Consider the following 27,798-nt stretch of genomic DNA (forward strand, 5'->3'; position numbering starts at 1 on the left):
GGAACGGGCTATATAAATCTGCAGGCGCAATTTGTCACAAATTGAGAAGAACCCATGTACTTTGTCCCTTCTACAATGTCTCTTGAGATCTCTCACTAATTTTACAATATGCAATCTGGACACGAGAAGAAGAAAGTGGGGGCAGGCTGGTTCGGTTTATAGTGTAGCAGCCCGGAATGTCGGCTGCTGAAGGAGGCGAGAAAGCGGACGTAGAGCTGGTTTGCAGTTTCAAGGCAAGACTGTTTATTTTCAAAAGATGCATACGCCGAGAGCTTTCCCCGACGAAGGAAAGAAGGGGAACCCCCGCGTCCTTCAAAAGAGAGAAAAAAAAGGCCCCCCCAAGCGCCACGACTAATGCCAGGAGTCGACCACCCCGGAGAGGTTCCCGTTTGAACCCATTCCCATTTCATCCTTCTCGCTTGTCCCCTACAGTTTCAACCCGGCGCAAAACGCCATTCCCTTGTCGCCTGTTCTCATTTGAACCCGTTCTTACTTGAACCTTCCCGTTCGTTCCCTGCCGCTTCAACCCGGTACAAAACGCCCCTCCCGTTTCGTTTTCCCATTTAGCCCCTTCCCGGAATAACGAACCCAGTTTCGACTCGAGTGACTCGGACCGAGGCGTGCGATTTTCGTAATTATACTTACGTCTGACTGTATTTAAACCTCATAAAAAAAAAAACGATACGGCGGGAATGGGTTGTTTCGGGTGTACCCCGTATAAAGCAGGCGGCGGCATCGCCAATACGCGTCTTCCACCATGGCCTCGCGCTATAGTGCCTAGAATATTCTAGGCACTATACTCGCGCGGGGGAAACTCGGAGGCCATGCTTCCACAAAAGGCGCACTGTCGACAAGCCGGCGGCAGAAGTGCCCGTCGGCGGGAGCCGCTTCCGCTACACTAGAACAGCCTTGAAAAGAAGCACTACCAAGAAGCCTGCTGTGCATGTAAACTAGGGCTGGGCATCGGTTAATCCGATTAACCAGCTGACTTTAATCGATGCAAAATATTTGACCAATATTTGTAAAAAATTATGAAGACCAAGTTCGTCGGCTTGTTAACAGACATTCTGAGGTGAGCAGGTAGTCGATTTGATTTAACGGCGCTGCCGCGGGAAAGATCGTTATCACCGCGCCCGTCGGTAGAATTGGGAACATCCGCACTCGAATTACCGGGGTACAAATTAATCGAGCTTACTTCCAACTGAGTTCGCCACTGACAACTTCCGCACTCTATAAATTCCAGGGGCGCGAGCAATCATGGCTTACTTGAGTCTGTATGCTACGGCAAAACTGGAAATTCCCCCTCACCAATATTTACCTGTAAATTTGTATCACGAGTAGCCATTTTCTTGACTGTGTTGGACATAAGCTTTCAGCTTTTACCACCCATCTCTAAACACACCCCCATCGATTTTATTGCAACATCAAGCAGGTTATTACAACACTACTATACCAGACACCCTTGCACACAATGTCAACACAGCATTCTTCCAAAACGTTAATTTAAAGGTTAATCTCCCCTCCCCAACGCAAACGCCCTCTTCACCGTTCTGCAAAGATGTGGCACACAAGCCAGAAATGCTGCTGCAGGTGTGCATACAAATCCCACAAAGCCAGACTATCGGCAGTGCAGCGAGACCAGAAGGAAGGCAGAGACAACAAAGCCAGTAGAGACAGACAGGTCTTTATTCCAGCACAGCAGCAGCAGCGCCTAGTAGAGTCGCTGGGGCGGGCCCATGGTGGACTTGATGTGCAGCGAGCGGATGTTCTGCCAGTTCTTCTTCAGCAGAGAGACCAGGTAGTTGATGGACAGGTTGATGTTCTGGGCCAGCTCGTCCGGGGTCATCTTTACGTTGCCCACGGCCACGGCCAAGCACAGGACCTGCACGTGCGCACACAGACAGACGTCAGCACGTGCCGGGCACAAGCAGACCGCAAAGCACGAGGACCCAACAGCAGCGCTCAGAGGGTGCACAAGTAATCAATGAAACGTTCATTGCCCAGTGCTAAACTCATCACAGCAAACCCCTACGGAACTACGAAACAGACTACTTGCAGTTGGCAAAGTTTTCCACACATTTTGCCGGAACGCCGCCACTAGTTACAACAAAGCTGAATTAGCACAACACTGCACACTGGCAAACCTGTAGATTTCAGCTGCTGCTTAGTCACACGTGCCAACACAGCAAGTAACAGGTGCCCAATGTACCCCCTCCCCCAGTAAAGCAAGAGCAATCCCAGCTTTTCTTACAACCGATTTCTGAATGGCACCTTGTTCTGTGTTGATGTTCACTGCCTGGCCAACAATGGCTAAATGCAAAACTGTTCAGCTTTCACATATAGTTGCGTATTTGTGTGCTTTCACACACACAATAAGAACTGCAAAAGGGAGCAACAGCTGTGAAAAGGGAAAATACAGTCCCATTTCCCCCGGAAAGTAGGTAATGATGCAGCATGGCATTGCATGTTTGCACACACTGCTTGGGTGCATGTTCAAATTGATTGCACCTGTTCTTTTGAGTTGATTGAACTGAGAGCCATCTGAAAAGTGCATACACATTCCCAGCGCAGACATGCCAAGAGGTGGGCATCGCACGCACCTTCTTCATCTGGAACTTGATGGTGGCCTTGACCTCGTCCAGCTTGGCCATCATGGACTCGTTGTGCGTCAGCAGGGTGGGGAACTTGCCCGCCTTGTTCAGCCCAGGGCCCAGCAGCCGAGGGATCTGCTTGATCAGCGACTCGGAGGCCATGAACGCGTCGTACTTCTTGGCTGCGCAGCAGGGAGGAGAGACAGACTGGCAGTGAGCAATGCGCCTCTAAAGCCACCACCTGGCAAGCAGTCCCCACGGGTTGTTCAGCAGTAGGAAGTCGATCACAGAGGATCAGGTAATACATGCAGTGTAAACTTTTGTAGTCATCACGTGCGGGGCAAGGAATGGGCATCAAGGGCAGGATGACATACCCAGCTTCTTGACGAGCTTCTTGCTCTTGTTGAGCTTCTTGAGGGCCTCGGTGTCCATGCAGGCCAGGTTGTTGGCCTTGGCCTCGTCACAGTGCTGCTGGTCTCCCAGGATGCACACCTGGAACTTGGGCCGGGGAATGTGCTTCAGCCTGGTCGAGGGAGGGAAATGCGAGGTCAGAAACGCAATGCATTTGTTTGGAGGTGCGCTAACCAACTTTGGAGTGGTATGTACCACACAGTGGTGCTAGCACAAGACACTGGACCCCCCCCCTCTGCCCTGTAGTGGCACCCAGAATTTGGTTGCAGCGTTATGGACTTTTTCCAGAAGAGCTCTCTGCATGCGATACTCTCACTCCCAGCGACCAATTCACTATTCTTGGGGGGAGGGGGGGAATGTAAACAAAATTGCGCCGTATTGGCTTTGCCAGTTGCAAACGCCAAGCCAGCTAAATGCTCCTCTGGCGTCTGAGCCCTGAAAGCAGTTAACAGATAAGCGCCACGGCTTCAATCAAAAAATTTCTCTGCCCGCGAAACCATGCATGGATGGCTTCCTCAACTGCGCAGGGCAGGTGGAAAAAAAGAGCCACAAGTTCGATAATCCCCCCAGTGTGGCCACTGCAACAGGGCTGGAAAAAGGTCCCTTGAACCTAGACCACAACTCCACCTCCCACAGCATGGCCTAGGCTATGATCCCCTCGCAAAGCATAGCTGGGTACTGGCTAGCAAGTGCCGTTGCATTATGGACCAGCTGAAAAAAACATGCAGGCTTGAGCGTAGTTAACTTGAACACTGAGCTGCGTCTAATAGCAACAATAGCACGAGTATCAACCGCTACTAAGTCTTATAAAACAACTTGAAATGCTATCACACTGGGCAGAAGAAAAGGTTGGTGCGATATGCAGCATCAAATATCAGAGGATGCACAGGTAATCAGCGAAGTGATTCATTGCCCAGTGCTAAACTCATCACAGCAATGATGCGCACACCGATCCAGGCAGGTCGCCCTTACGATCTACGGCCCACTCCCAAACCCGCAACCCATGCAGCGACAAGGCAAGTGGCGAGTTCTGCGGGTATACATACGACGACAGTCGGCTTCCAGACGTCACCAGGCAACACTTTTAATGGTGCCGCCGAAGCGTACACCTCCCCAATGTTTTAAGACCCTGGGTGCGAGTCCGCCCGGTTTCGATTGTGAAAGCCGGGCTACCTGTACTGCTTCAGCCTTTGGCGTCACGTGTAAGCATCGTGTTCTGCGGCAAACCACGCTTTCTTCGGACCCAATTAGACCCTTTGTCAAATTAGGGCAAGCACTTACGCACCATTTCCGCGTAATCAAATTAGCAGTACTCTAAAAGATCAGTTGTAAAATTTTGGCACTGCGCCAGGTGGAAACCGATTTAGGCCTATCTGGCTGGTCTGATCGCAGCGTGCCAGGCGCCAAAGGCTGCGCGCTCCAGGTAGGTTCGTGCGAAGCTTGCGCAGACGGAAGAAAGCTGGCGTGCTTGCGCCGACTGTAGGCCTACTTGACAGTGCCCGAGAAACGCTTGTCCTTCTGGGGATCATAGTTCTTGAGCGCGATCTGCAGCTCGACCGTCTCGAGGAACTTGCGGTTCTTGCGCGCCGACTCCTTCAAGACGGCGTTGACGCACTCGTACAGCGTATCCCTGCTCACTTTGGAACTGCGAATGAAACAGAACGGGAACAGAGAGGCGATTTAATCGCGCGATCAAGCGCGGCACAAACGAGCACAACAACCATCAATGACCAGTCGAACGTCTCTTGTTCATGAAGCAAGTAAGCACCAAAGAAGCAGCAAATATCAAAAAATACTACACTACAGTATTAGAATGCACAATAAAGGAAGGAAATATGTAGAAATTAAATGTTCAAATACCACCCCACCGCAGGATTTAAAACGATTGCTCACCTCATCTTCGACCCGGAGACGCACACCCACGGGCGGCTACCGCGAGAAAGACCGAAAAAGCCAAAAAGCTTTGCAAACGCGAAAAGCACCAGCGGCCCCCTAGCGGAGGGTTACCCAGGTAAAATCGGTTGCACTATAATAAATTTTTAAAAAGTAATCGCATACAAAAAATTAAATGCTATATATGCAGTGTAATTACTATTTTGTTAGTTTATTTCGGAAAGCGAATAATTGCTTAAGCATTGTCTTTACGAGCAAATGTGTCGCTCACTGCGATTGGCTCCGCGTTCACGTTTAGTGACGTCATGGCCGCGCCTCTGCCAATCTCGTGACACGTTATTTTCTTTCCCAAACAGGCTGCTGGCTCGGTCATGGCTGCGACTGCTGCGGTGGTGAATACCATGCCTTGAGCCAGCGTATAGCAATTTTTTTGACGTGCACCTCGGCTCCTCGAACGGCAACCAGCGCTCGGACATGACCCCGGGAGAGACCGCACAGCCCGTCCCGGACGAGGCAAGTTGCCTGCCGTCGTTCTTCTTACGCGCTCTTCCGTGTCGACCCGGGCTCGCGCGAGCGGATCACAGGTTCGAACAGTTTAGCAGCCGCTCGCCGTCGAGTGCTGGGTTCTCTAAGAGCACCGCCTGTGCCTCTACGGCCGCTGACAGCGCTGTCGGAAGTCTCGGGTCCGCGAGCCGTGACGACGTAGTCGCGCGTTGAGCGGTTTTCGATGCGCGTCAGCTGTTGCACAACTTGGTCACGGCGAGCGCAGGTGAAAACTACGCCGAACCTGAGCTGACCGCACCGCCTTGACTTGCACCTCGCAATGTGTGCGCTCATTCCATCCAACACGTACAAAAAAAAAAAAAAAACAGTGCTCAGTGCTGCCTTGGGCTGCCGTCACACAGTGTGTCGGGGGCCGTCAGGCAATTTAGTTCGCCTTCGCCTTTTGTTCATTGTCTCGGCGAGCGTAGTGTGACGTAAGGCGGCTGATAAGCTAGTGCACGATTTATCCTGAATGAATGGCACGTTGTGATTAAGCTCTCCGACCCCGAGCTCCGGGCCAAAATTCTTCGCGTTTTTTTTTTTTTCTTCTCAACCGTCCTGTAGTCGCGGGGTGATTGGTGGCAAGCTAAACTGAAACCAACGCTCGCCACAAACAAATGTTGCGTCCCCCCGTGCAGTGCGGCCGCAAGGAAAAGCTCGCAAGCCGAGCTGCGAGATAGCGGGTGCTCGCTGAGCGGGACGAGCGAGTCGCCAAAAATGGGGCACCACTGGGGGTATTTTTAGCCGCTTTCAGGCAACGCACCGACGCTGCGACCGGAGTTTAAATTGCGGAGAGGTGTCTGCTGCGCGCACGCCGTACCACGGGGGCGGTGTGTCGAAATCTCGGCCGCGGCTTCCACAGCGCCGCGGCCTGCCGCTGCAAACAACTCGGGCGATGTTAAAACCGCGCGCTAGCGTCACCTGCGGGCACGCGTGCGGCGCGGACGGGATGTGGATTAGGCGGGAGAGTCTTTGAGATGCCCCGTTACGTGCCCTTAAAATAGTCTGACATGCTTTTGTGTGAGAAAATTTTAGTTCTTGCACCTGTATGGTTGCTTGTTGGAAGAATCTTTTAGATAGGAAAGTAGGGAAATAATGTGAGAAAATTTTAGTTCTTGCACCTGTATGGCTGCTTGTTGGAAGAATCTTTTTAGATAGGAAAGTAGGGAAATAATGTATGAGCTTGTGCTCCATTTTGTTCCCCCCGTCATTTCCTCAGGTGAAACGTGTGCAGTAGACTCTGGTAGACGAACAACATTTTTGCTCGCTTGTCCGCAGTGGAAAAATTCACTGCTTAAGAATAATTTCTGATAACATACACATTTTCACATTCCCTTTGAGCTCGTCTTAACGCGAGTGTACTGTAGTAAAACAGCACTCAGCTAGGAGAAACGAAGGTCTCACGAGGGCTTTCTTTTATCTGTGTGTGTTGGCACTGTGTTATGATACGAATTTGCACAAATTCGCTACGTGACATGTCGTCCACATGCAGTCAACCTCTGCAGCATGTAGCCCAGAGATTGTCTTGTTCGCCTCATTAACAAACTTGCACCAGACTAAAATATGTGATGATCTAAAACTAGTCTTGATGTCTAAGGTTTGTGTAGTGTTTTGAGACGGGGTTCTGAAATGGTTGGGTTATAAACGTCTGCAATGCTGTCAAGTTACATTTAACCATCACGGGGGGAACTAACTTCGCATGTTCTGCTTAAAGTTGGGATTGCTGTGGTTGCTCAGACAGTGGGCAGACAGGCCGGTGCTAAGGTCGATCTGACCTACAAAGCATCGCATCACAGTTCATTGCTGTGAAATCCAAGATTGTTTTTTAAAACCGCACAGTTTAATTTTTGCTGCATGTTTTGTTGACACTGCCTGCAGTTATGCAATGCAGATCTTTAAATGGTAAGTTTTGAAAGCTTTGCATGCTTGGCCGTGACTGTGTGCTTTCTTGTAGATTTTAACCAGAGTTCAGTGGGGCAAAACGAGAACGGTGGCACAGGAGCAGATGTTGGTGTTGTGAGTGGTAATTGATACTAAAGTGATGGCTGCAGAAAAAAGAGACTGAGGTTACGGAAAGACGGTATTCAATGCACAGCTTGCAACTAACTTTATTAACGGAAGCCGATTCAGTGCTACAATTGTGTACATTTGAAGGAGCCCCAGAAGTGTCATGTGGCAAAAGGGGTATGGTAGCTTCATTTGTGTCACGGTGGTTTACAAGTGTGATATTTTAAAAGTACAGTAGACAGCCGTTAAGACGAACTCAAAGGAACTGCAAAAAATTGTTCCTATTATCGAAAATTCGTCCTAAGTGGAAGTTTTTTGCATTGTAGACGTTACAAGAAAGCAGTAGTGTTGTTCGTCTTAACGATAGTGTTTGTCTTAACCGAGTTCGTCTTAACAGGAGTCACTAGTTTGAAGTTGCACACTGTATTGTGTATCTTTCTGTGGTCCATCATCTTGCACAGTGAATGTTTAGTACACGTATGGGTACTAACCCCTCCCAACAAATGGGAGGGCTTTCAGAATTAAGCCTTCCGTTTCAGTCGTATAAAGCTCGAACAGGCAAAATAATGGAAAGCTTTGTTCACCTTATGATGCATAACGGACAAGAACGCAGCGCTTTACATTTCAAGTTCACACTAGTTGGGGTATCTTTTCACTTTTGTTAGGGAAAAAGATTGAGCTTCAGGTTGGCGCTAATGCTGAAAAATATGGGAGACAAGAAAATGTATGGTGCCCTGAAGCAGCATGCATTATATTTTATGAAATCATAACCAATCTGATTGGGCTGTGCTTTTCAATGTGTTCAGAAAAGCAAGCTACATTAAACTCCACAAAGCAAGGACTCTGACAAGTGGTGTGAAATGTTGTATCCACTACGTACTTTCTTTCTAGTTTAATTTTCGTAACATGCAGGGCAGGCGAGCGACTTTACTTTCCCAAAAAGCCAGAAGGTTGGTTCGCTGCCCTTACAAACCGAGGGCTGATTTTGGGCATAACAAGAAAATGGCCAGTTTAAAAGTGGCTAGCGCGTCCCTATGCCAACAGCGCTGGGCTAGGGGAATAGCGTAACTGCAGTATTCTTTTTATGCGCAGCGGTCTTGCACTTGCCTCAACAGAGCTCCATTTCTCGCTGTCGCCACAGGGCAGACGGCGCTGCCTGCGCGAGATGCCAGGAATCGATGGCCAGGTTGTTTCGAGGAGTTCACTGACACCTTTGCCAATGTAGGCGAGCCAGGTGCTCCTTGGTGTGCCGTTGCCAAGTTTTGCATCTGCGTGGTCTTTTTTCTTCGCTCTGTTCCATTCCTGTCTGCCCGGCTACAAAGCTTGTGCGGGGGCTATCCCCGGTCTGACTATTTCTGAATGGGTCGTAACGTTGATTGCTTGTGGCAGGCGTGTGTGCATATACATTTCTCGTTTCTGGCGTACGGCCAGTGAGGCTTTGGGACGGCAGGGCGTTTTTTGTCGCAAAAAGGGCCCTGGCTGGGGTTGACGGAGGTTTCCTTTGGCTGTCAGCACCTCTGCTTGCACTCTTCGCCTCGGAACAGTTTACACAATGCTTTTTGGTGTCCCCCCTCCTGCTGATTATGATTAGCGAAGATGGTCTCTGTAGAAGAGTCAGTGTTCTGCCTTTTGTTGCTCTCCGAGGGACTTCGAACTCGAAAGGATTTTGTTGCTGGCAATGGACCTCATCCTTGGGGCAGTTCAATGGGCCATTGACGTTGAAATGTGTGCAGGGTGTCTAGCGACCGGGAAAAGTCAGGGAATTTTGCGCCACCGGGAAAAGTCAGGAAATTGTCAGGGAATTTTTCAATCAAGTAGTACCAGTCAGGGAAAACCACTTCGGGGCCTGCCCACAGTTTCAGAATAGGGGAAACCAGTGTTGGGGTCTCCCAAGAAGTTACCGAACGCAACACGTTCCCGCGCTACGAAAGCGTGAACCGCATGGTACGTTTTCTGGTTTTTCTGCAAGCAAAAACGCGCCGCGCACGCCTGAGGCGCGCTGACTCCGCCGCGAAAACCACCTGCACGGTGCGTGCCGAGCGGCAGGCGCCGGCAACATGGCGGCTGCACCGGCCGCGGAGTAGTGCGGTAGCTCCAACGACCGCTTCTAACCGCTCTTTAAAATGCTACTCAAGGCACAAACGCACTTCCTTGGGCAGGAAAGGAGCCACCGCAGGCACGAAATCGTCGACGCGGCCATGAAAATACCGCGCACGAATCGCGTGCAGAAACTCGCCGTGCGGTTCACGCAGCTCGCAGCTAGCTGTTACTGGTTGCAGTTGCGCAGAAGGGCGATGTAGGTGGTGCCCAAATCGCACGCACAACGCGCTTTTTTTTTTCAGCGAATTTTAAAAGTAAGTGCTTTTTTGGAGCTAATCCTGAAAGAACTTCTTTCTTACGACATCAGGAGCCAGAATTACCTAATCGAAAAGGAACATGACATGGTTTGGCGTGAACCGCGTGGGGCGTTTTCTGCTCGCGAAAATGCACCGCGCATGTCACAGACGCTCTCTGACGCCGCCGCGGAACCGCCTGCACGCTGCGCGCGGTGCTGCCGGCAGCGGAAACATGGCGGCGGCGTCGACCACGAACTGGTGACGGGAGTTCGAGCGACCGCTTCTAAGCACTCTCTAAAATGCCACTCAAGGCACGCACGAAGTTGCTTGTGAGGTAAAGGAGCTTATAATGGGGTTGGAAACGTTAGTATAAAACGTCATCCGCGCCGCTAGTGAAAGCGCCCATGCAATACCTGCTGGGGTGGTAAGCCTAAACATCTCTGGCGGGGCCATCCGGCTGTCTCGAGAGCTTCGAGACTGCCGCCATGAGGCGTGCGGCTCTCCATTGGCGCAAGTCGGCAGGCTCCTCCCACGCGACGCGCGTCATTTTCTGAGCGAGGCAGAAGCTGCCGCGCGCGCGATTCGACGCTGGCGTCAAAAAATCGCATGCGCAACGCCGACGCGCCCAAATCGCGTGCGAAAACGCACCATGCGGTTCACGTTGCATGTCGAGTCAAGACAATAAAAAAAAGCAAAAGGTGCTCGCTGAAGCGCAACTTGAAGCCTCTATCCCGCAAAATGAAATAAACTCTCTGAAGCCGTAACAGAAGGCAAGCAAACCTCAAACTGAACAAACTGAAGTTAATGTGTTTTTCCTTACGATAGAATGTGTTTTGTATATGCTTTTTATATGCTTCACGGACCACTTACACAGAATGGCGCCTGTTGTATAGGTCAGGGAATTTCGTTTAAAATGGTCATGGAAAACATGGAAAAGTCAGGGAAATTGAATTAGGCAATTTGCTAGACACCCTGTGTGTGGGATATTGTTTAATGTCGACATCTGTGAGGTTGTCACTGCTTGGCCTGGAACCCGCCGCAGTGGCTAAGGCGTTGCACTGCTGAGCACGAGGTCGCGGGTTCGATTCCCTGCCGCGGCAGCTGCTTTTCTGATATAGGCGAAAAGCAGAAACGCCCGTGTGTACGAGATTTCGACGCACGTTAAAGATCCCCAGGTGGTCAAAATTAATCCGGAGCCCTCCACTACGGCGCGCCTCATCGCCTGCGTTGCGTCGGCGCGTTAAACCCTACAATCAATCAATCTCCTCCTCCTCCTCGCAGGTTCCAGCAAAGACTGAAGCACAGGCACTATGCATCATACGGGACATGACCACCTCACAGGTAAGAGACACCTGGCTGGCACATTTTTCTCCGATCTGGTCTGTGTGCATGTACTGTAAGATAAGAGGGGTCCCCCAAATTGCTGGTGTGTCCACTGGTGGAAACAGGTTGGGGCATTATAGCACAAGAGTGATGGCCTGGCTTGCACCACCTACTCTCATTGCTGCTGGGTCAAAGCACAACGTTGGTGAAATTGTGGCACTGGTATCAACTGAAGTCTAAATAAGAAGGGAGCATGCCAGTTGCATGTGTGGTAACAAAAAAATAAGGCCAGCAGTGTGTCATGCCACAGCAGATGCCAGTACTGATTCTGGGGGCTTCCGATGCAACTACAAGCAGTTCTAAGTATTTTTTCCTCCCTGCTTGCTGGCAACATAAAATGCATCTGTTGATGGCTGTGGTTCCTCCGCACTTACGCCTTCATCCACCACTCGGCGTGCCGCAAGGCTGTCCTCTTTTCCCGGTGGTTTTCTTTTTTTTAATCCTTTAGCGATGGATGGTTGTTTGAGGTGAAAAAAGGAGTTTTTGAAAAGGCATCGCCTGTGTGCAGGCTTCTCTGCTAGTGCACAGTGCATGTTCGAGCCCACCTCCTCTTTCAGTTTTGGGGCGGCTGCAATCGCCCCTCTCGTCTTTGTGCAGGCCATGGCGCCCAAGGCCACCATCCTGGTGCCGGCATCCACCACGGCCACGGAGATGATGGAGAGGGTGGGCCGCCACTTTGGCTACACCACCGACTCCTTCGAGCTGCTCCTGCAGAGGATCACTGACGGCGACACCGTAAGCGGGGGGATTTAACGGGAGGGGGCAAAAGAGAGGCCACCACGTATACCCTTCACTGTGGTGCACCCTCAGATTGTCTGTGTGGCAGGAAGCGAGGAATCATGCTGCAAACGAAGTGGCGATGGAGGTACCATTTTGTTCAACGATTTGCTTCGCTCAGAGCTTGTTTTTTTTTGCAGATCTATGGCACTAGTTTATGTGTCCTTGTAGGAAGTGGGTTCTGTTACAGCTGCAGCTGGGACCATGCTGTTCATACAGCATCACAATATAAAGTGTAACAAAAATTGAGATTTTTCCCAGAGAAAGTTGCAGAAAAGTTGCCCCTCGTTTCGTATATAGCACGCATTGGCTAATGTTTTTTTTTTCACTTCAAGTTAAGGATTGAGGAACAGCCCTACCACTTTTTATTTACATACTGTATGTTCACGGGGGCATTACATAAAGGGGGATTGGTTTACAAACACACATATAAAAACCATTGTAGCAACATTGTTGTGAACAATGGGTAAACCACATGAACAGTACTAGATAACATAGGAGAGGCAAGAAGTGTGGAAACAGCAAAATGCTCAAACAAGTAACCAGAGTACTTCGTTATACATCGCAAATACTCGTTTACAAGGAAAGCTAAGAGGGCAGTTTAAATATGTCTCGGTTAACCCTTTTTGCGACATGGCGTGTACAATTGTACACACTACTTTTAAGAGCATTTGTGAGTTACAATCGTCGTCATCCCCACTTGAACTGCTCAGTCAGCATTCGCATTTCCTCTCTACGGCGGGAAATGGGAATGCTGGCTGAGCACTTCAAGTGGGGATCAAGAAGGCTTACTTTACACGCCAAATGCTCTGCGTGTCTAGTAGGTGTTCTTGGTTTTACGTTTTCTATCTAGTTAAAACGTTTATTAAAGCAAAACCGAAGCTGTTAACTTAATATATAAGGGCTACAGATCACAATGAAGCGTTTACGTTTTCTGTTGTTACAATGGTTAGTAAACGGTGGTTGTGTTTACAGTAGCGTGTTTCCTAATTTATTAACTACTTATGAGATAGAGTTGCTCTGCGTGTCTAGTAGGTGTTCTTGGTTTTACGTTTTCTATCTAGTTAAAACGTTTATTAAAGCAAAACCGAAGCTGTTAACTTAATATATAAGGGCTACAGATCACAATGAAGCGTTTACGTTTTCTGTTGTTACAATGGTTAGTAAACGGTGGTTGTGTTTACAGTAGCGTGTTTCCTAATTTATTAACTACTTATGAGATAGAGTTGCTCTGCGTGTCTAGTAGGTGTTCTTGGTTTTACGTTTTCTATCTAGTTAAAACGTTTATTAAAGCAAAACCGAAGCTGTTAACTTAATATATAAGGGCTACAGATCACAATGAAGCGTTTACGTTTTCTGTTGTTACAATGGTTAGTAAACGGTGGTTGTGTTTACGGTAGCGTGTTTCCTAATTTATTAACTACTTATGAGATAGAGTTGTTTATGGTTTTAAGTGAAATTTTGGTTATCAAAAATACACACAGTCAGTTTCAAATTTTTCTGACGGCTACATCCTAATGCGTGTCACAAAGAGTTAATTAAGGTTGCTGCGTGGTATGTCAAAGAATTCCATTCAGTGATACTGAGCCATAGCAGGGACTTTGATAAGTCTTTGTTCCGGTGAATACCAGGTTACGTGTGTGTGCATGATCCGGTTTATGCGGTAACTGGTGCCTGTGCAGCTCGAAAGGGGGTAGTACTGTTGCGAGGACCTTTTGTGCTGATTGGTGGCCTCCTGGCCCTCCCTGGCCCTTGGTGCAGGTGGCCGTGCACGTGTGCGAGGACCAGACCCTGGAGGAGATGCGCTTCTACGTGGACGGCGTGAGCCGCAACATGCTAGTCATCTACGACCGCAACCGGGAGCCCCCCAAGAGGCTCATGGCAAGTGCCCCCCCCACTGCTCCGCTCCCTTCCCCCCCCGGGGGGGACGGTGCCTCCCGAAGGGGCTCCTTTCAGGCTAGTCGTGGCCAAGTGTGCGTCTCAAGTGGGAGTGTCGCTTGCATCTTTCTCTCTATCTTAGGCCTAGTCACGTCCACGGCAGGACGAAGGCCGTCATGTGGCAGTGGCTGCATTTTTTAGGGACACCCTCCTCCCCAGGGGGACCAATCACAACTGCCAGACAGATTGGCCCAACAGTGCGTCATTTGGAGGGACTTCCGTGTCTGATCAGGCTAAGCTGTATCCTGAATGGGAACTCGGAGGAAAGACAAGTAGTGTCATGAGGGAAGGGCTCTTATCAGCACTGCACTCTTTTTGGAAGGCTGGTTGCAATTTGCAGGCTTTGTGCTCCACAGTGAACTATTTTAAGCACCCTTTTACGTTAAGGGGGGACACTAGAGGCTAAATAAAAATTTGTTTTTAGCTGAAAGCTCATACGTTTTCTAGCTATCTTGGCTTTTTTTTGACAAGAAACAATGCGTTATTTGTTAAGAAATAAGTAAATAAAGCTGGCATTTCTCTCACCTGCTTCTCTCTCTTTGTTTCCATTGCTTTGCCATTGCGTCACAAAATAGGAGCGAATCCCCGGGGGCATGCTCACTCTGGGGGCTTAGGATGCGGCGGTGGCGCGCAGGTCTACTACGGAAACGTTTCTCTGGCCAAGGAGGCTGGCTTGGGCTTTTTAATTTTCACCAACGGGATGAGAAACGCGTTTACAGGCTTAAGCGGCCGTTGTGTGTGCGTACTCTGGCGCCCCAGACCTATCGAGCCGGCTGCAAGCATGGAGGGCTGTGACATAGCTGTTGGCGCTGTTTCGAATATCGACTTTACATCACCTCTTCTGAGGATCACCGTCATCTCATACTATCGTCTTTCACGCAACAACACAAACCTAGCAGGGAATAAACCGTCTTCACGGCCGCTGTATCCAGTAGTCGTCGTTGCCCGCGCAGATTGATGCACACTTTACGGATTATCAACGGCAGCTCGAGGCGAACTTACCGTAAATTGATCAGCTAACCACTCGCAGTAAGTTCATTTCACTGGCGATGGGGCGAATTTTACTGATAGCAACATTTTAAATAGTGCTGCTTCTCCTTCTACTCCTCCTCCATTGCGTGCAGAAAACAGGAGACAAGTGTTACATTTTGTTTGCTCTTTGCCCTTTGGTTGCCTTGTGGAATTCTTTAGGATATGCAAGGGAGCAGGAAATCATGGGAATGGGAAAAGGGCCTTCATACGGGACATTTCAGTTCAAAGCAAGAACTGTCAAACTACACTCTCGCCACGTCCCTCCAACAGTCGGCACTGCTTTGTGCATGGTCCCCACATCAAGGCAGTGTATTTCTGCACTTCAGTCCTGGACACATTGAGTGGGCTTCACAGTAGTGCTCTCCCCCTTGGAGGGCAGAGGAGAGCTGTTCCCTTGTGGAATGGAAAGTGCACGCACCCTTGGTGACGTGGCGTTGACTTTGAGTGGTGTGTGTGTGTGCCACTGCAGGGTCCTGAGCCGGAGCCAGAGGACGGGCCCCCATCTGCGGGGAACTCGGCCTCCGAGACGGCCTACTGGGTGCGCAACAGCCGCGGCGCTGCTGGCGAGAGCAAGTACTACCCGCCCGACACCAGGGAGGCCACGGGTGAGCACGTCTATCTGTGCATCTTCACCTAGTAACACACGGGGTGCCTTCGGGAGGCCACTGGTTTGTTAACTGCCATGGGCATGAATCACCGTCGTGAGGGCCCATGCACGATGGACCGCCTTCGATGTGTCGAAACTTTTACGGTGCGTGGAATGAGCTGGCTTCACCCCCCCCACACGGAGCTTCCCCACAGTGCAGCAAACTTTATTACATGCGCACAGGGCAATGGCGAAGCACTTTGTGTTAAAATGTAACACCATCCAGGAAGTAACAGACCCTAAATGTGTGTCATTTGGAGGGGGGGGGGGAGGCTGCCTAATCTATAATTTGCTAGTGCCAATTCAAAATTTTTTATAACCAGGGAATCAAAGTGAATGTTGAATGGAAAATAAAGGGATGAATATTCTTACGTCGCTAAATAATGGCTGTTTTCGCGGTATAGCCACTCCTAACGCACGGCACAACTTGAATTTTTTTACCGCCATTTGTTGTTTTGTAAAACAGGAAGGCTTTGTGGTTCATCACGAGTGCTGGACACTGCTTTGGCCAGTAAAAGTGTTTTGGTGTGGGAACACCCTCTGAAATTTATGCATACAGAAAAGGGACATATTGTTTGGGCGTCCGGCAGAGTCTTTCTTTGTATTTTTTATTTCCCCGGTAGGGAACAACGCCCCCGATTTTTTTTTTTTTTTTTCTCGCCACACCACTGGTGTTGGGTGCGTTCGTAGCGTTTTTAGTCAGGTAGCTGTGAAGATCTTCACAGTAGGCCACTAACTTGTGAAGGGCTGTTGAACGTTGAAAGGCCAGACAAGCCAGTGTCACACTCATAATGATGTCTTGAAAATTAAGCCAAAGGTCGTATGACCATTGCATTGTTGACCAGGGGTCATTGAGAAACCAGATTAGACAAAATGCAAGTTTGGTTCATTCAAAAGATTGCCTTGTTGAAATCATGCTGACACCACTTTTAGCGTAAACTTCGCTCAAAGAAGCTGTATAATTAGGAATAAAGGGAATAGGCATGCGAATAGGCATACCAGCCAGTTCTGCGATTGGCGGAGGCTGGAAAAAGCAAACGCAGATTAAGCAAATCTTATAAGCTTGCTGAACGAGCTATTTGTGCTTAAATTTAGGGCATGTTCCTTTTATATCAGTAAGAATGGTGGGACAAACAGTGGAAGTTATGAAACACACGTAAACATAGAAGTACCGATGTGTACTGCTCTTGTTCCTGTGCGCACTATGCTTCGCTTAGATGCACAGCACTGCGGGGCCTTGGGGTTGTCTCAGATGACACTGGCCGATTAACGCAAGCGACGGTGTCTTACGTGACCATATTTGTCGAGTGAGCACTCTGATTCACGAAGTGATTATTTTCTCCATGAACAAAAATAAGCCAGGTTTAAATATGGTCACAAACAAGCCAAAGGCAGGAAACGGTTTGCCAGGGTGTGGTGGCACCATCTAGGTTGACTAACAGTAAGGGAGTCCCCACTCCACACCAAGTTTAGCTGAAAGACCTGTTGCTACGATGTCATTGCTGACGTTGTTCAAACACACGTTTTGGCATGAGAATCAGAATTTTAGCCTAAATTGATTAATTTCTCAGTGAATAAAGCATCATTTGCTTCCGGACAAGCACTGGGGGCACAATAGAAGACTAAGTCTTTCGAATAAAGTGAACTTGTATTTTGTCTTCATGACCCCTTTAAGGAGAGGGTGTCTTTCTGTCCGTGTTTTGAGCACACACACGACAGTAATGTCACATTGTGGTTGTCCTACAGATGACCGCAGCAGCAGCACTGGTAAGTGAACCGTGGCCTCTGGCCACCATGACCATTCAGGTCTCTGTGCTGGGGTCTGTTTTTGGTTGTGCGGGGTCGATTTTGCGGAGACTCGAAAAACTGTTTGATGCAATCGACGTGCGAGACTATTGTTGCCCCTTTTCTGCGTCCCGGATTACCTGGACGGGTGGAATGGCATACGCTTCCCACACTTACCGGTGAATTCATCGCCATGTTTTTAGTGCTGCAGGTTACAGCCACTGCAGTTTTCCTTTTGAGAGCCCTTAATCGTGACAAGGACCATAACAGCTTCCCTTCGTGGAGCGTGCTAGCCGAGCGAGTTGCGCTGCCCGTCCCTTTCTCCCCTCCTGTACTTTGGCCCATCCCCCTCTCCCCCTGATGGTCTCTGTCCTCTGCAGGCTACGTGGGCCTCGTGAACCAAGCCATGACCTGCTACCTCAACAGCCTACTGCAGACTCTGTACATGACCCCCGAGTTTAGGAACGCCCTGTACAGGTGAGGAGGGGGCCACTGTCAATGTGGGCTGTGGGGATTGCGCTACCGAGTTTTTTTTATTTGAGAGAAATGAAAAATAATGCATTGCGTAAGAACCGGTAAAAGCTCACGGCAGTGCTAATTTCAACAAGGGGGAGTGCAACTTTCGCACGAATCAATTTGCAGCGTAATTGCATATCTGTGAAGAATTTGAAGCGGGTTGAAGGAAGCTTGCACACACTACCTCGCACTTGAGTTGGAAATTCGTCTCTTTTTGAGCAGTCATGGCAGTCATAAAAGTGCTGTGCCAGTACACAGTTTCCTGTCAGGGTTTTGTGAGAGGCTTAATGTGAAGGGCACACTTCTTAATATTGTGTACCACTTCTTCCACGTAACGTCATTCAGCCTCTGTTGCTCCTTTTCCTATTGGAGGCCTTGGACAGCAAGACGTCTGGCACTGTTAGTAACGCATTCTCTGTGGCCCCCTTGTCCTGCAGGTGGGAGTTTGACGGGACGGAGCAGGATGCGGCCAAGAGCATACCCTTCCAGCTCCAGAAGCTCTTTCTCCTCCTCCAGGTGGGTTGCGCAGCTGTTGTCCAGGGCTTTTCTTCTATCTTCACGCATGCCCTAGAGGTCTCCTAAAAACTTCGTCCTGCTGTTTGCTTGCAGACATCCTCGAGGCCTGCGATAGGGACGACCGATCTCACCACCAGCTTTGGCTGGGACAGCAGCGAAGGTAGTGTTCTCCCCCAGTTGGAATCCTTCTTTGAGGTTTGCTTGCATCCTGGTGGGAGTCTTCTAGCCTCCGCGCCAACTAACTCAGTCCTGTTTCTTGCGCTATTCTCTGCCAAAATGTGCACCAAAGGGCGAGTTCATTGCCATCGATGTTGTGACTGCTTCTGAACATGGCGTTGCCAGAGTTGGTCCTAGTTGTACCGTGTGCCACAAATATAGGGTGGTCTTTTTCGGATGGATTGGGTGGCATGGCCGAGCAAGGCAGGGGCCTGATGGCGGAGGGATCCAGTAGCACGCTTAGATGATCAGTAAGCGGTTCTTTTGTATAGTTTCACAAGTTGACACCACTGAAGTAAAAGCAAGCTTTATTGTGCTGAGACTGCCACCCTGCCAAAAGTAATTTTAACCCTATTCAGCTGTTCTGGAAACATCGTGCTGTTGTGGCAGCCAACTGGCTCAGTATTGCTCGAGGTCAAGTTTCTAGAGGCGACAGAACAACGTGAGTACAAAGCTATGGGCCATTTTGAGGGTCGACAACGATAGTGAAAATGTCTTGTAATGCTTGTCCTTGTAATGGCTGTCACTGCAGTAAAGTCCTTGTAGAGGCTGCCCACACTTTTTGGTTTGCCTTCTCAGCGGGGCTAACCAGTTCTGTGCTGTAGAAAATTTTACTCCCCAGGAGGTCTAAACACTGCTGCCGACTGTTCAGCAACTTAATGGTTTTTGCACACATTGCAAGAGAGAGGCGTCGATATCGGCATTTGCATTTTAGTAGGCGGGGTGTTGCAGAGAGATCCCGTGCCCAATGCCTCCCCTCCCCCCGCACGCAGCCTGGCAGCAGCACGACGTGCAGGAGCTGTGCCGCGTGATGTTCGACGCCCTGGAGCACAAGTTCAAGCACACGGACCAGGCCAAGCTCATCTGCCAGCTGTACGAGGGCAAGCTCAAGGACTACGTCAAGTGCCTCGAGGTGCCCTCACTGCTACTTCCTCACAGGGGGGGGCAGCGTTTGAGGGGTCTTGAACACAAAGTGCATGCTTGGTACTTCACCAAAAACACCGATTTGTCCTGATAACAATGACAATTTCATCGCAAAATTCAAACAGATAACCAAGATATTGCGGAAAATGTACGAAGTAGAGGTGACTTTCCTTCAATTTCTCTATGACGTCATGGAGTACTGTATTTTTGCGTGTATAGCCCACCCCTGCATATAATCCGCACCCCTACTTTCAGCTCACCGGAAAAGAAAAATAAAGAAAACCTTGCGTATTGCCCGCACATTTGATACAGGAAAGGTACAAAGCTACTGCTCAAGCAACACATCACATACTAGGTAGACAGAAAAGGCACATATTTAGCAAGTAGAATACACTGACTGCAAGGCAAAACTCACAGTTCAGTCAGTGTCACTACTGTCGCCAGAGCTATCGCTTGAGCCGCAGTACTCGCTGTTGTCCAGAAGGTCATCTTCACGGCACAACACTCATTGCCATTAAACTCCTCTAAGGAAAAACCCCGCGTATTACCCACACCCCTACTTCGCCACTAAAATTTTTGCTCGCCACTAAAATTTTTGCATTTTTGGTGCAGGTTATACACGCGAAAATATGGTACAGTTAAACCTCGATATAACGAAGTCGTACTTGGGGCCGCAAATTTTGTTAAATCGAGAATTTCGTAAAATCGAGGTTTCGATTTTACAGTTCATTTAACCAGTTATTGGGGTTTTAACACTTTGGCCCTCGCCAGGCAACAACTGCTATGTAGTTACCTCTCCAATTAAAGCGAAATTTGTACTAAAACTGGCCGCGAAAATTGTGTGAATTAAGAGTTTCAACACTTGGGCAATGGAATTCGGATAGCCGACGGTAGTTCATGTGTCATCGTAAAACCGGTGCTTTTTCCGCAACGCCTCATTAAATATGATAGCAGACTAGGTTTCCACTTTTTCTTTTTTCATTTCGGTCACTACTAAATGCCGCTGTTAGTCAATTGAACCCGCGTCCATGTCCCGTGAACTTCACCCCGCCGAGGTGCTCGTTCGAAGTTACGCCTCTTTTCGTCCATTCAGTGGTAGGCTTAGGCGCGGCGGGCCAATAGCGGAAGGCTGCTATGAAACTTTCGAAAGACTTTTTTCATGTACAAGGGCTCCGCAGTATGGGCGCGTGATTCAACCACAACACTCGAGATAAAACCATGATTGCGAGTTGAGCGGAGTACACGCGGACCGCTTCACTGTGTGGAGCAGCGCTTACGTGATCCGGAAAGCGGAAAGCTTACATTAAAAATCTTCCGGCCAAATTCGATTAAGCAATTACTTTTATGCCCACTGAGCCCTTACGAAACTGATTTCTCCGCACCGCAGCTGTCTAATGAACGCTGGTGAAACGAAGATGACCACGTTCAAAGAGAGCAATTTATTGCCACCAGCACTCGATGTTCAAGCCGTAGTGAAGAAGTCCTAAAGCAGTGCTTGGCGTTTCTTGACCAGGGCGGGCTTTACGTGACGCTCGTATGCTGACAGCGCTAACAAGGTCTTAAACATTCGTGTGCACCTGCGTGCCTCCGCAGAACATCGATGGCATCCATCACACTTCGGTGGCTGTCAGTTTCACCGAGCTTCCTCAGGCTCTTGTTCGGAACACTTTTCTTTCTCTTGGAGTGCTCATGCTGCTTACAAGACTCACCTAACGATGCACGAACAAAATATTAATTTGGTTATCAGCGAGCACAACCTAGCGCAGCAGCACCGTGAGCAATGACGCGTAGAAAAAAAAAAACTTGAAGTAGGCTTCGGTAGCCTAAGCATAGAGGACGCTGGCGTAGGCAACGATGGAGACGTCAAAATAGTGGGTGCACTATTAAACCGTCTATGACCGCTAGCGGTTTGTGCAGCTTTGTTCTTCGCTTTTAATTGTTGTTAACCGTAGATTTCACCGCTTTTCTTTCATTTTAGCCTTCAAGAGTCAATTTGAGTACTGAATTTTTTCAATGTAGGGCCTGAGAGGCAAAATAAAACGTGCCTCGACCGGTATTTCGTTCTTCCTTTCTTGCCGTGACTTCGTTAAATCGAAAGCGGCGCACAAAATTACTTCGTAAAATCGAGACAAAAATACATGCATTTAGCAAAATTTTGTTAGAAAACTTGAAAAAATTCGTTATATCGCGAATTTCGTTAAATCGAGGTTCGTTATATCAAGGTTCAACTGTATTTGCATGATTGGTGGCCACTGACCTGAGCCACCACCCAGAAACATGACTGGCCGATTGTCGTAGGACCTCCTGTTCTGCTGGGTCATTAACGTGCAGTAAACCCTCTGATAACTGTCTTTACTGCTGTAGTCTACTGCTGTCTTTGCTGCTGGGGGATGACTAAGAGTCCTAATCGCCTGATGCGTCCTCGCAGTGTGGCTCGGAGAGTGCGCGGGAGGACACGTTCCTGGACGTGCCGCTGGTGGTGCGGCCGTTCGGGTCGACCCGGTCGTACGGCAGCGTGGAAGAGGCCCTGCGGGCCTTCGTGACCCCCGAGACCCTGGACGGGTCGAACCAGTACCACTGCGAGCGGTGCGGCCGCAAGTGTGATGCCCACAAGGGCCTCAAGTTTGTCCGCTTCCCCTACCTGCTCACGCTGCAGCTGAAGCGCTTCGACTTCGACCCGGCCACCATGCACCGCATCAAGCTCAACGACAAGGTCACCTTCCCCGAGATGCTCGACCTGAACCCCTTTGTCGGGCCTGGCAGCGACGCGTTGGCCGGAAGCCCCCCGGGCGATGACGCCGACACCACCGACAGTGGCTCGGCCCTGGACGAGGAGGCCGTGGCCACTTCGTCGACGTCATCGTCTGCTGCCGCCACCGCCACCGCCACCAGCTTGCAGCAGCCCGAGGTGAACGGGCCGTGCGGCAACGACGCGGCCAGTGACGACGAGGGCATCGATGTTGGAGGGGGCACGGATGCCTTGTCGGTGAACACGCGGAACCTCAGGCGCTCGGGCGAGACGGTGGGTGTCCCCTCTCCTTTGCGGGACGCAAGTGGGTTTGTGAACCTGCTTCGGTTTTAAGGTTTCAGTTGAAGCCGAAGGAGCTAAGTGCTTGAAACGTACGTTGTGCGTAAATAGTCAAACTGTTGCCATAGCTCCAAACCAGTTAAGTGCATTAATGTTGCCCACCTAAAATGTACATATCTGCCGAGGAGAACTGTATGAAATGAAGAGTAACTGTGGCGCACTTTTTTTTTTTATTTGGAAAGGACTTACTCTAGGCTATCCGGTACATGCCGGTAACAGTTGCAGTGAAATGGTTGTTAGCAAAGTAATTAGGTGCTGCTCCCCTTTGAACTTTGGGGTAATTAGGCTTAACTGTCCTGATTTTTTTGTCCTCCTATCCTCCTAAAACGGAAGTTTTCTCCAAAAATGAATCTTTGTTAGTTTCTACACATACAAAAAAAAGCTCTTTTTTAAGAGAAAGATGGTTATAAAGGGAGGCGTTTTTCATGGAAAGTGACTCAAATCAAAGTCCACAATCCACACCCCTAAAGTCCAAGAGCCGAAGTCCACCTCAATTCAGCCACAGTCCAAAGCCAACACCTGCGCTATGAACCCAAAGAAAATGCTGAGCACCCCGAATGTGATGACGCAATCAGATAGATGTTGATTTCATAACTTGAAGGATTCAGGTTTGATTCTGACCATGGGAAACATTTTTTCTTGAAGCGTGCGCTCCCAACACTTGCTTGTCGGCTCTGGGCTTCCTCGCCACTTTCCCTTGCACTTCTTCGCTTAGCACTTTCCTCCTCTCCATTTGATGCACTGAGTTTTGAACGACACCAGGCACGGATGGAGCTCAAGTTTAGAGAGCCCTGTTGTTAAAAACAAACAAACTGAAAAAGGGGGATCAGTGTTTTCTGGCAGCCATTTACCTGAAATGGATCGATGAGGGTGGCGGTTTCTGATCTCCCCCTCTCCCTTTGTGCAGGGTCCCTATCTGTACGAGCTGTTCTCCATCATGGTGCACTCTGGCAGCGCTAATGGCGGTCACTACTATGCTTATGTCAAGTAAGTTGACGTTTCTTTCGTGGCACATTTAGGACTGCAAGAGCAAGTCGGAACATTGTCATAGCGTCATGACCCCCCTGGCCAGGTCATTCACGGAGGGCCAGTGGTACTGCTTCAACGATGCCCAGGTGTCCCGGGTCAACTACGACGAGATCCGCAAGACCTACGGGGGCGGTCCGAGCCGGGCAGGCTACTATGTCAGCGCCTACTCCAGGTGGGCTGCTAATGACGTCTCCCAAGTCCACATGTGTGTCTTTTGTTACTTGCATCGTAGTAAACAGGTGCAGTCTGTGATTGAAAGTAGGGAGAGTTGGTGAAAGCATCTTTGAAGGATAACGCAGAATAATAACACACAGGGCTGTGCGCTGCTAGCAACTGGTGAAGTTGCCAGTAGCACTAGTGGTATTTGCAACCAGTGAAGTTGCTAGTAGCGTGCCATCCTGTGTGTTCTTATTCTGCATTACCATCTTTCCCGGGCTCCTTTCTAAAGTGGCACGTCCACACTCAGAGTGAGGTTCCAGCATGCCCGGTTCGTCTAAAGACTGCACTGCTCAGGGAACCTTGCTGACACCCTCCTGGTAGTTAACGTTTTTACCAGCAGTTCAGCTGTAGAAAGCTTGGCCCTACAAGTAGTTCTATCCCAAATGACACCTTTCCCCAGAAGGGGCTGTAAAAACCCTCATACATGGTACAGACCGAAGTGTAATTTGCAGAGTAGCGATGACGAGAGCAGGCAGTATTTCAAAATGGAAGTGGCGAGGCTAGAAACAGCAGGGTGGTGCTGTCGTCGCACGGTGATGAGTGCCTGCTCTTACCAACGGTCCCCCCCCACAGCTCGACCAATGCGTACATGCTGATGTACCGGCAAGTGGACAAGGAGCAGAATGCGGAGCCCATGACGCCCGAGCAGTTCCCGGCCCACCTGCGGGAGCTGCTGGAGAGCATGCGCGAGGCCGAGGAGCGCGAGCGCCTGCAGAAGGAGATCGACCGCTCCATGTGCAAGGTGGGGCACACAAGGGGGGGGCACAAAAGGACTCGCTCTTTCTTTCTTTCTTTGCAGCGACGCCGTTGAAGGCGTCGCTCCCCTTGCAGTGTAGCTAATTCCGTTCACGTGTGGCTGCTGATTGCGACTAGCATACTCAGCTTGCCGGGGATTCATTCAGTCGCCCCTGGTCCTTGTGGCTAGCAGTGTAGCAGTTTTCAGCTGCTTTTCCAGCTCGCTGTGGCACAACGCAAGTGGACTGACTGTCTGTGTCTGCGATGACCCCCTCTCTCTCTCTGTTGTACATACCCCTCTCCCCTGGTGCCAACGCAGGTGAAGCTGTTCTGCCTGCACCCGCTGAAGCACACCATGCAGGAGATGCGGCTCAAGGTCCACAAGGACGCCACGGTGGACGAGGCCACCCAGACCGCCCACCAGGTGCGCCTGGGCGGGCACTACTACCGCCTCTGAGAAGAAAAAGAGAACAGCACTGTAGGGGGGGCCACAGAAACATTAGCCGGTTGTTGGCTTGGCAGACCTGGTGAATTAGGCCATCAGCCCTCCCTGGAGAGAGAGCCTTCCCGTCTATCCCAAGCACGTCGGTCAGGGCCTGTGGCTGTCAGTCATTGCTGAGGCCAGTGTGAACGCGTGCACGCGTGCACGCATGCAAGTGGGCTCCCATAAGAGGGCACACGAATATTTGGAACTGAAAAATTGCCCAGGAAAGCATTTTTTTAGGTGTCACTTTTCTCTTGATGTGCAGTTTTTCTGGCAATTGTGTATGTGGAACAGTACCGGGTTCTTATAAAAGGCCATAGAGGCCTAATATTAACAAAAAAATAATATTGCCATACTTCCCCACTGTTTCGCTGTGAGTGCTATCGTAGTGGTACGAAATTCTCGAGAGGGACATTGCAGCATGTAGCGCAGCTAGGAAGATCATTTCTCTTGCACTGTGAAGTGGAATGTTTAAACCACGCAATATGGGATTTTGCATTTTGCATTTCAGTAGTTGTTTAATTAGCATTATTTTTTATTGGTTAGCAGGAGTAGTTCAAACCTAGAAGTTAGAATTCATGTGAGCAACTATGTGATGGCAAAACAAAAAAACTGCTTCCCACATTTCATTCTCCACAACTTCTGGCATCTGTTCATGCCTTGCTGGTAATCTTTTTGTTGAATAGTTTTTTTCCTATGCTCAAGAACAATAAAAAAAATTTTTTAACTAGCTTGGAAGAGAGTTACTTCACATCAAAAGTAATTAGCTATTTGAAATCAGCTAAAAAACTGAACAAGCCCATGTTAAAATTGGTTGGAAAGCAAAAAAGTTTCTAAGACCAGTCTGTCCCCATAAGTGTTTTGTGCTGTTCTTGTGCCAAATTGAAAGCCCCTTTGTACATGATATATTAGCACAGTTGTGAGCTCGAGTCGCCCATGCGTGATTCATGAATGCGCGAGTGAAAGTATGAGGTCCTGGCATGGAGGGCTGACCCACTGCTTTGGTAGTGGGGAGTGTCAAGAGGGGGTGCTTTTCTCCTCCACCGCCCACCAGATCATGGGCCTGGAGGGGGTGGTTCCGGTGGAGTGCTGCCGCCTGGTGCTGTACGACGACATGAACGAGTCGCTGGAGTGCTCGCTGGAGGACGTGTCCCACCAGAGCATTGGCCAGATCCTGGGCGGGGTCAAGCCCACCTACAACTGCGACCTGCTCCTGGAGGTGCGCAGGCCACACGAGCGCTTCCGGCCCTACAAGCCCGGGGGTGAGCCGAGAGCGTCTTAATTAATTTCCTCCCTCTGCCTCTCTTTCTACCCGTGTAATTGCTGTTGTCGTCTCAAGATGACAGTGCAAACACTATGCGACTAGGCTGATCATGCTAATAGGGTGCAACATGTTGTGCTTGCCGGGCAATGGGGTATTTTATGGCGATAAGGAAGACCTACTTTTAAGACAAACTTCTTTTGCGGAAGTTCTTATGCGGGAAATGGGCTACCCCAGTGGTTCTCAGCCATGACTGCCCTGGGGACCCCTTTTGGGCTCCTGAAAGGGATGGGGGACCCCACGATGGAGCAAAAGTTGATCGGTGTCATAACGCCAACCAATTCACACCTGCAGCTTACGTCGCCCACACACTTATCCAATTCCCGCCTTTTCTGCTTGACGTTATTGACAATGCACGTCGTAATGTTAAACACGGCGTAATCTCCTCTTGAATCTGTCTTCTCAACACCTCTATGCTGCCTTTTCTGGGTGTGTTGTTTTTCCTTCTCATAGTTGGCGTGTTGTGCATAAAGCAAGTGTTAAAATGTGTGCTACATGGAGAAACTAAACGTACATGTTATGCGGCGAAGCCACCTTTTTGCATTGCAAGCAAGGGCTGGCAATACAGAGAAAGGGGGGGGGGCGGGGGTTTGTTTTGAGAAAGGCTTCTCAAGTGCTCTCGCAGTCCCCTATTTCTGGGCTGCCCAATCGAGCTCAGTGTCTAGCCTGTAGTGGGCTGAAACGGTGCTGGGACTGCTGTGGGCCTGACACTGTCAGGTGCCTGCATTGAGGAACTCTGGAAGCGGAGGGTACTCTGGAATGTCAAATAGATGGGTCTGAGTAAGGGCTTCGATGTAAGTTGAAATCGTTAGTGGTGGGAGGGGAATTTGTTCTTTGGTTGAAATGACGAAGTCCATTTCTAGACCGTGGGCTTCGTTTTTTGTGGCCTCGGGAAATCAGCCAAACCTTCACTATTCTTTAAAGCTGCTTTCCAGCTTCCAGGTATTGAGAACTCGGTTGAAGTGAATATTAAATAAATGTAGTGTGCGGTCAACTATTTTTGGGGCGTGAAGGAAGTGATAAAAAAAGAATGTTCGCACGTGTCTACTCTTCAAGGCTGCAGCTGTGCGAGGGAGTGATTTCCAAGGCAGCTGGTGTGTGCAGGCACAACGGTGAAGGTCCACGTGGTGAATGTGGACATGAACGAGATTGGGCGAGCGGTGGTGGTTCGAGGCCTCAAGACGCAGTCCGTCGCGGAGTTCAAGGCGCAGGTCGCTGAGGCAAGTCGCCTACTCCCCTGGTTCTCGGCGGACTTTGTCTGCGCTTGTTCTGTCTCCTCCTCGGTTTTTGGGCAGTTCTATTTCTGTGTCACACAACAGACTAGCCAGCAACCCAGTCCTTGTAGGATTAGTGGACAGTCTCCAACTTTGTTGCTTCCAGCTGACGGAATGTGACCCCAGTTTGTTTT

At 49.6% G+C, this 27,798-nt stretch overlaps 2 protein-coding genes across 4 annotated transcripts in view; one reads left to right on the forward strand and one right to left on the reverse strand.

Moving 5' to 3' along the window:
- Positions 1 to 1,668: 1,668 nt before the first annotated feature.
- Positions 1,669 to 5,051, reverse strand: Rpl10ab (ribosomal protein L10Ab). Its single transcript, XM_077673915.1, has 5 exons — positions 4,896 to 5,051; positions 4,492 to 4,647; positions 2,966 to 3,114; positions 2,601 to 2,773; positions 1,669 to 1,882 (listed from the first exon to the last, which is right to left on the reverse strand). Exons 1-5 carry the CDS (start codon positions 4,898 to 4,900, stop codon positions 1,712 to 1,714), a joined length of 654 nt encoding a protein of 217 aa, XP_077530041.1. The 5' UTR covers positions 4,901 to 5,051; the 3' UTR covers positions 1,669 to 1,711.
- A 174-nt stretch (positions 5,052 to 5,225) lies between these two features.
- Positions 5,226 to 27,798, forward strand: part of LOC144142411 (ubiquitin carboxyl-terminal hydrolase 47-like) — a 52,459-nt gene continuing 29,886 nt past the window's right edge. For 2 of the 3 annotated variants that reach the window (XM_077673907.1, XM_077673908.1), the window contains exons 1-17: positions 5,226 to 5,408; positions 11,063 to 11,122; positions 11,762 to 11,899; positions 13,703 to 13,822; positions 15,381 to 15,516; positions 17,304 to 17,324; positions 17,723 to 17,819; positions 18,296 to 18,374; positions 18,468 to 18,534; positions 19,364 to 19,503; positions 21,943 to 22,536; positions 23,510 to 23,589; positions 23,675 to 23,803; positions 24,424 to 24,592; positions 24,905 to 25,009; positions 26,124 to 26,331; positions 27,495 to 27,610. In XM_077673907.1, coding sequence (XP_077530033.1) covers positions 5,370 to 5,408; positions 11,063 to 11,122; positions 11,762 to 11,899; positions 13,703 to 13,822; positions 15,381 to 15,516; positions 17,304 to 17,324; positions 17,723 to 17,819; positions 18,296 to 18,374; positions 18,468 to 18,534; positions 19,364 to 19,503; positions 21,943 to 22,536; positions 23,510 to 23,589; positions 23,675 to 23,803; positions 24,424 to 24,592; positions 24,905 to 25,009; positions 26,124 to 26,331; positions 27,495 to 27,610 — 2,298 coding nt within the window. In that variant the 5' untranslated portion in view covers positions 5,226 to 5,369. The remainder of the gene's footprint in view (positions 5,409 to 11,062; positions 11,123 to 11,761; positions 11,900 to 13,702; positions 13,823 to 15,380; positions 15,517 to 17,303; positions 17,325 to 17,722; positions 17,820 to 18,295; positions 18,375 to 18,467; positions 18,535 to 19,363; positions 19,504 to 21,942; positions 22,537 to 23,509; positions 23,590 to 23,674; positions 23,804 to 24,423; positions 24,593 to 24,904; positions 25,010 to 26,123; positions 26,332 to 27,494; positions 27,611 to 27,798) is intronic. The other variant, XM_077673909.1, reaches the window with a different exon arrangement.

Source organism: Haemaphysalis longicornis, unplaced genomic scaffold (assembly GCF_048455015.1).
Source record: "Haemaphysalis longicornis isolate Haplotype H1 unplaced genomic scaffold, Haemaphysalis longicornis Haplotype H1 scaffold_6, whole genome shotgun sequence".
NCBI classification, from domain to species: domain Eukaryota; kingdom Metazoa; phylum Arthropoda; class Arachnida; order Ixodida; family Ixodidae; genus Haemaphysalis; species Haemaphysalis longicornis.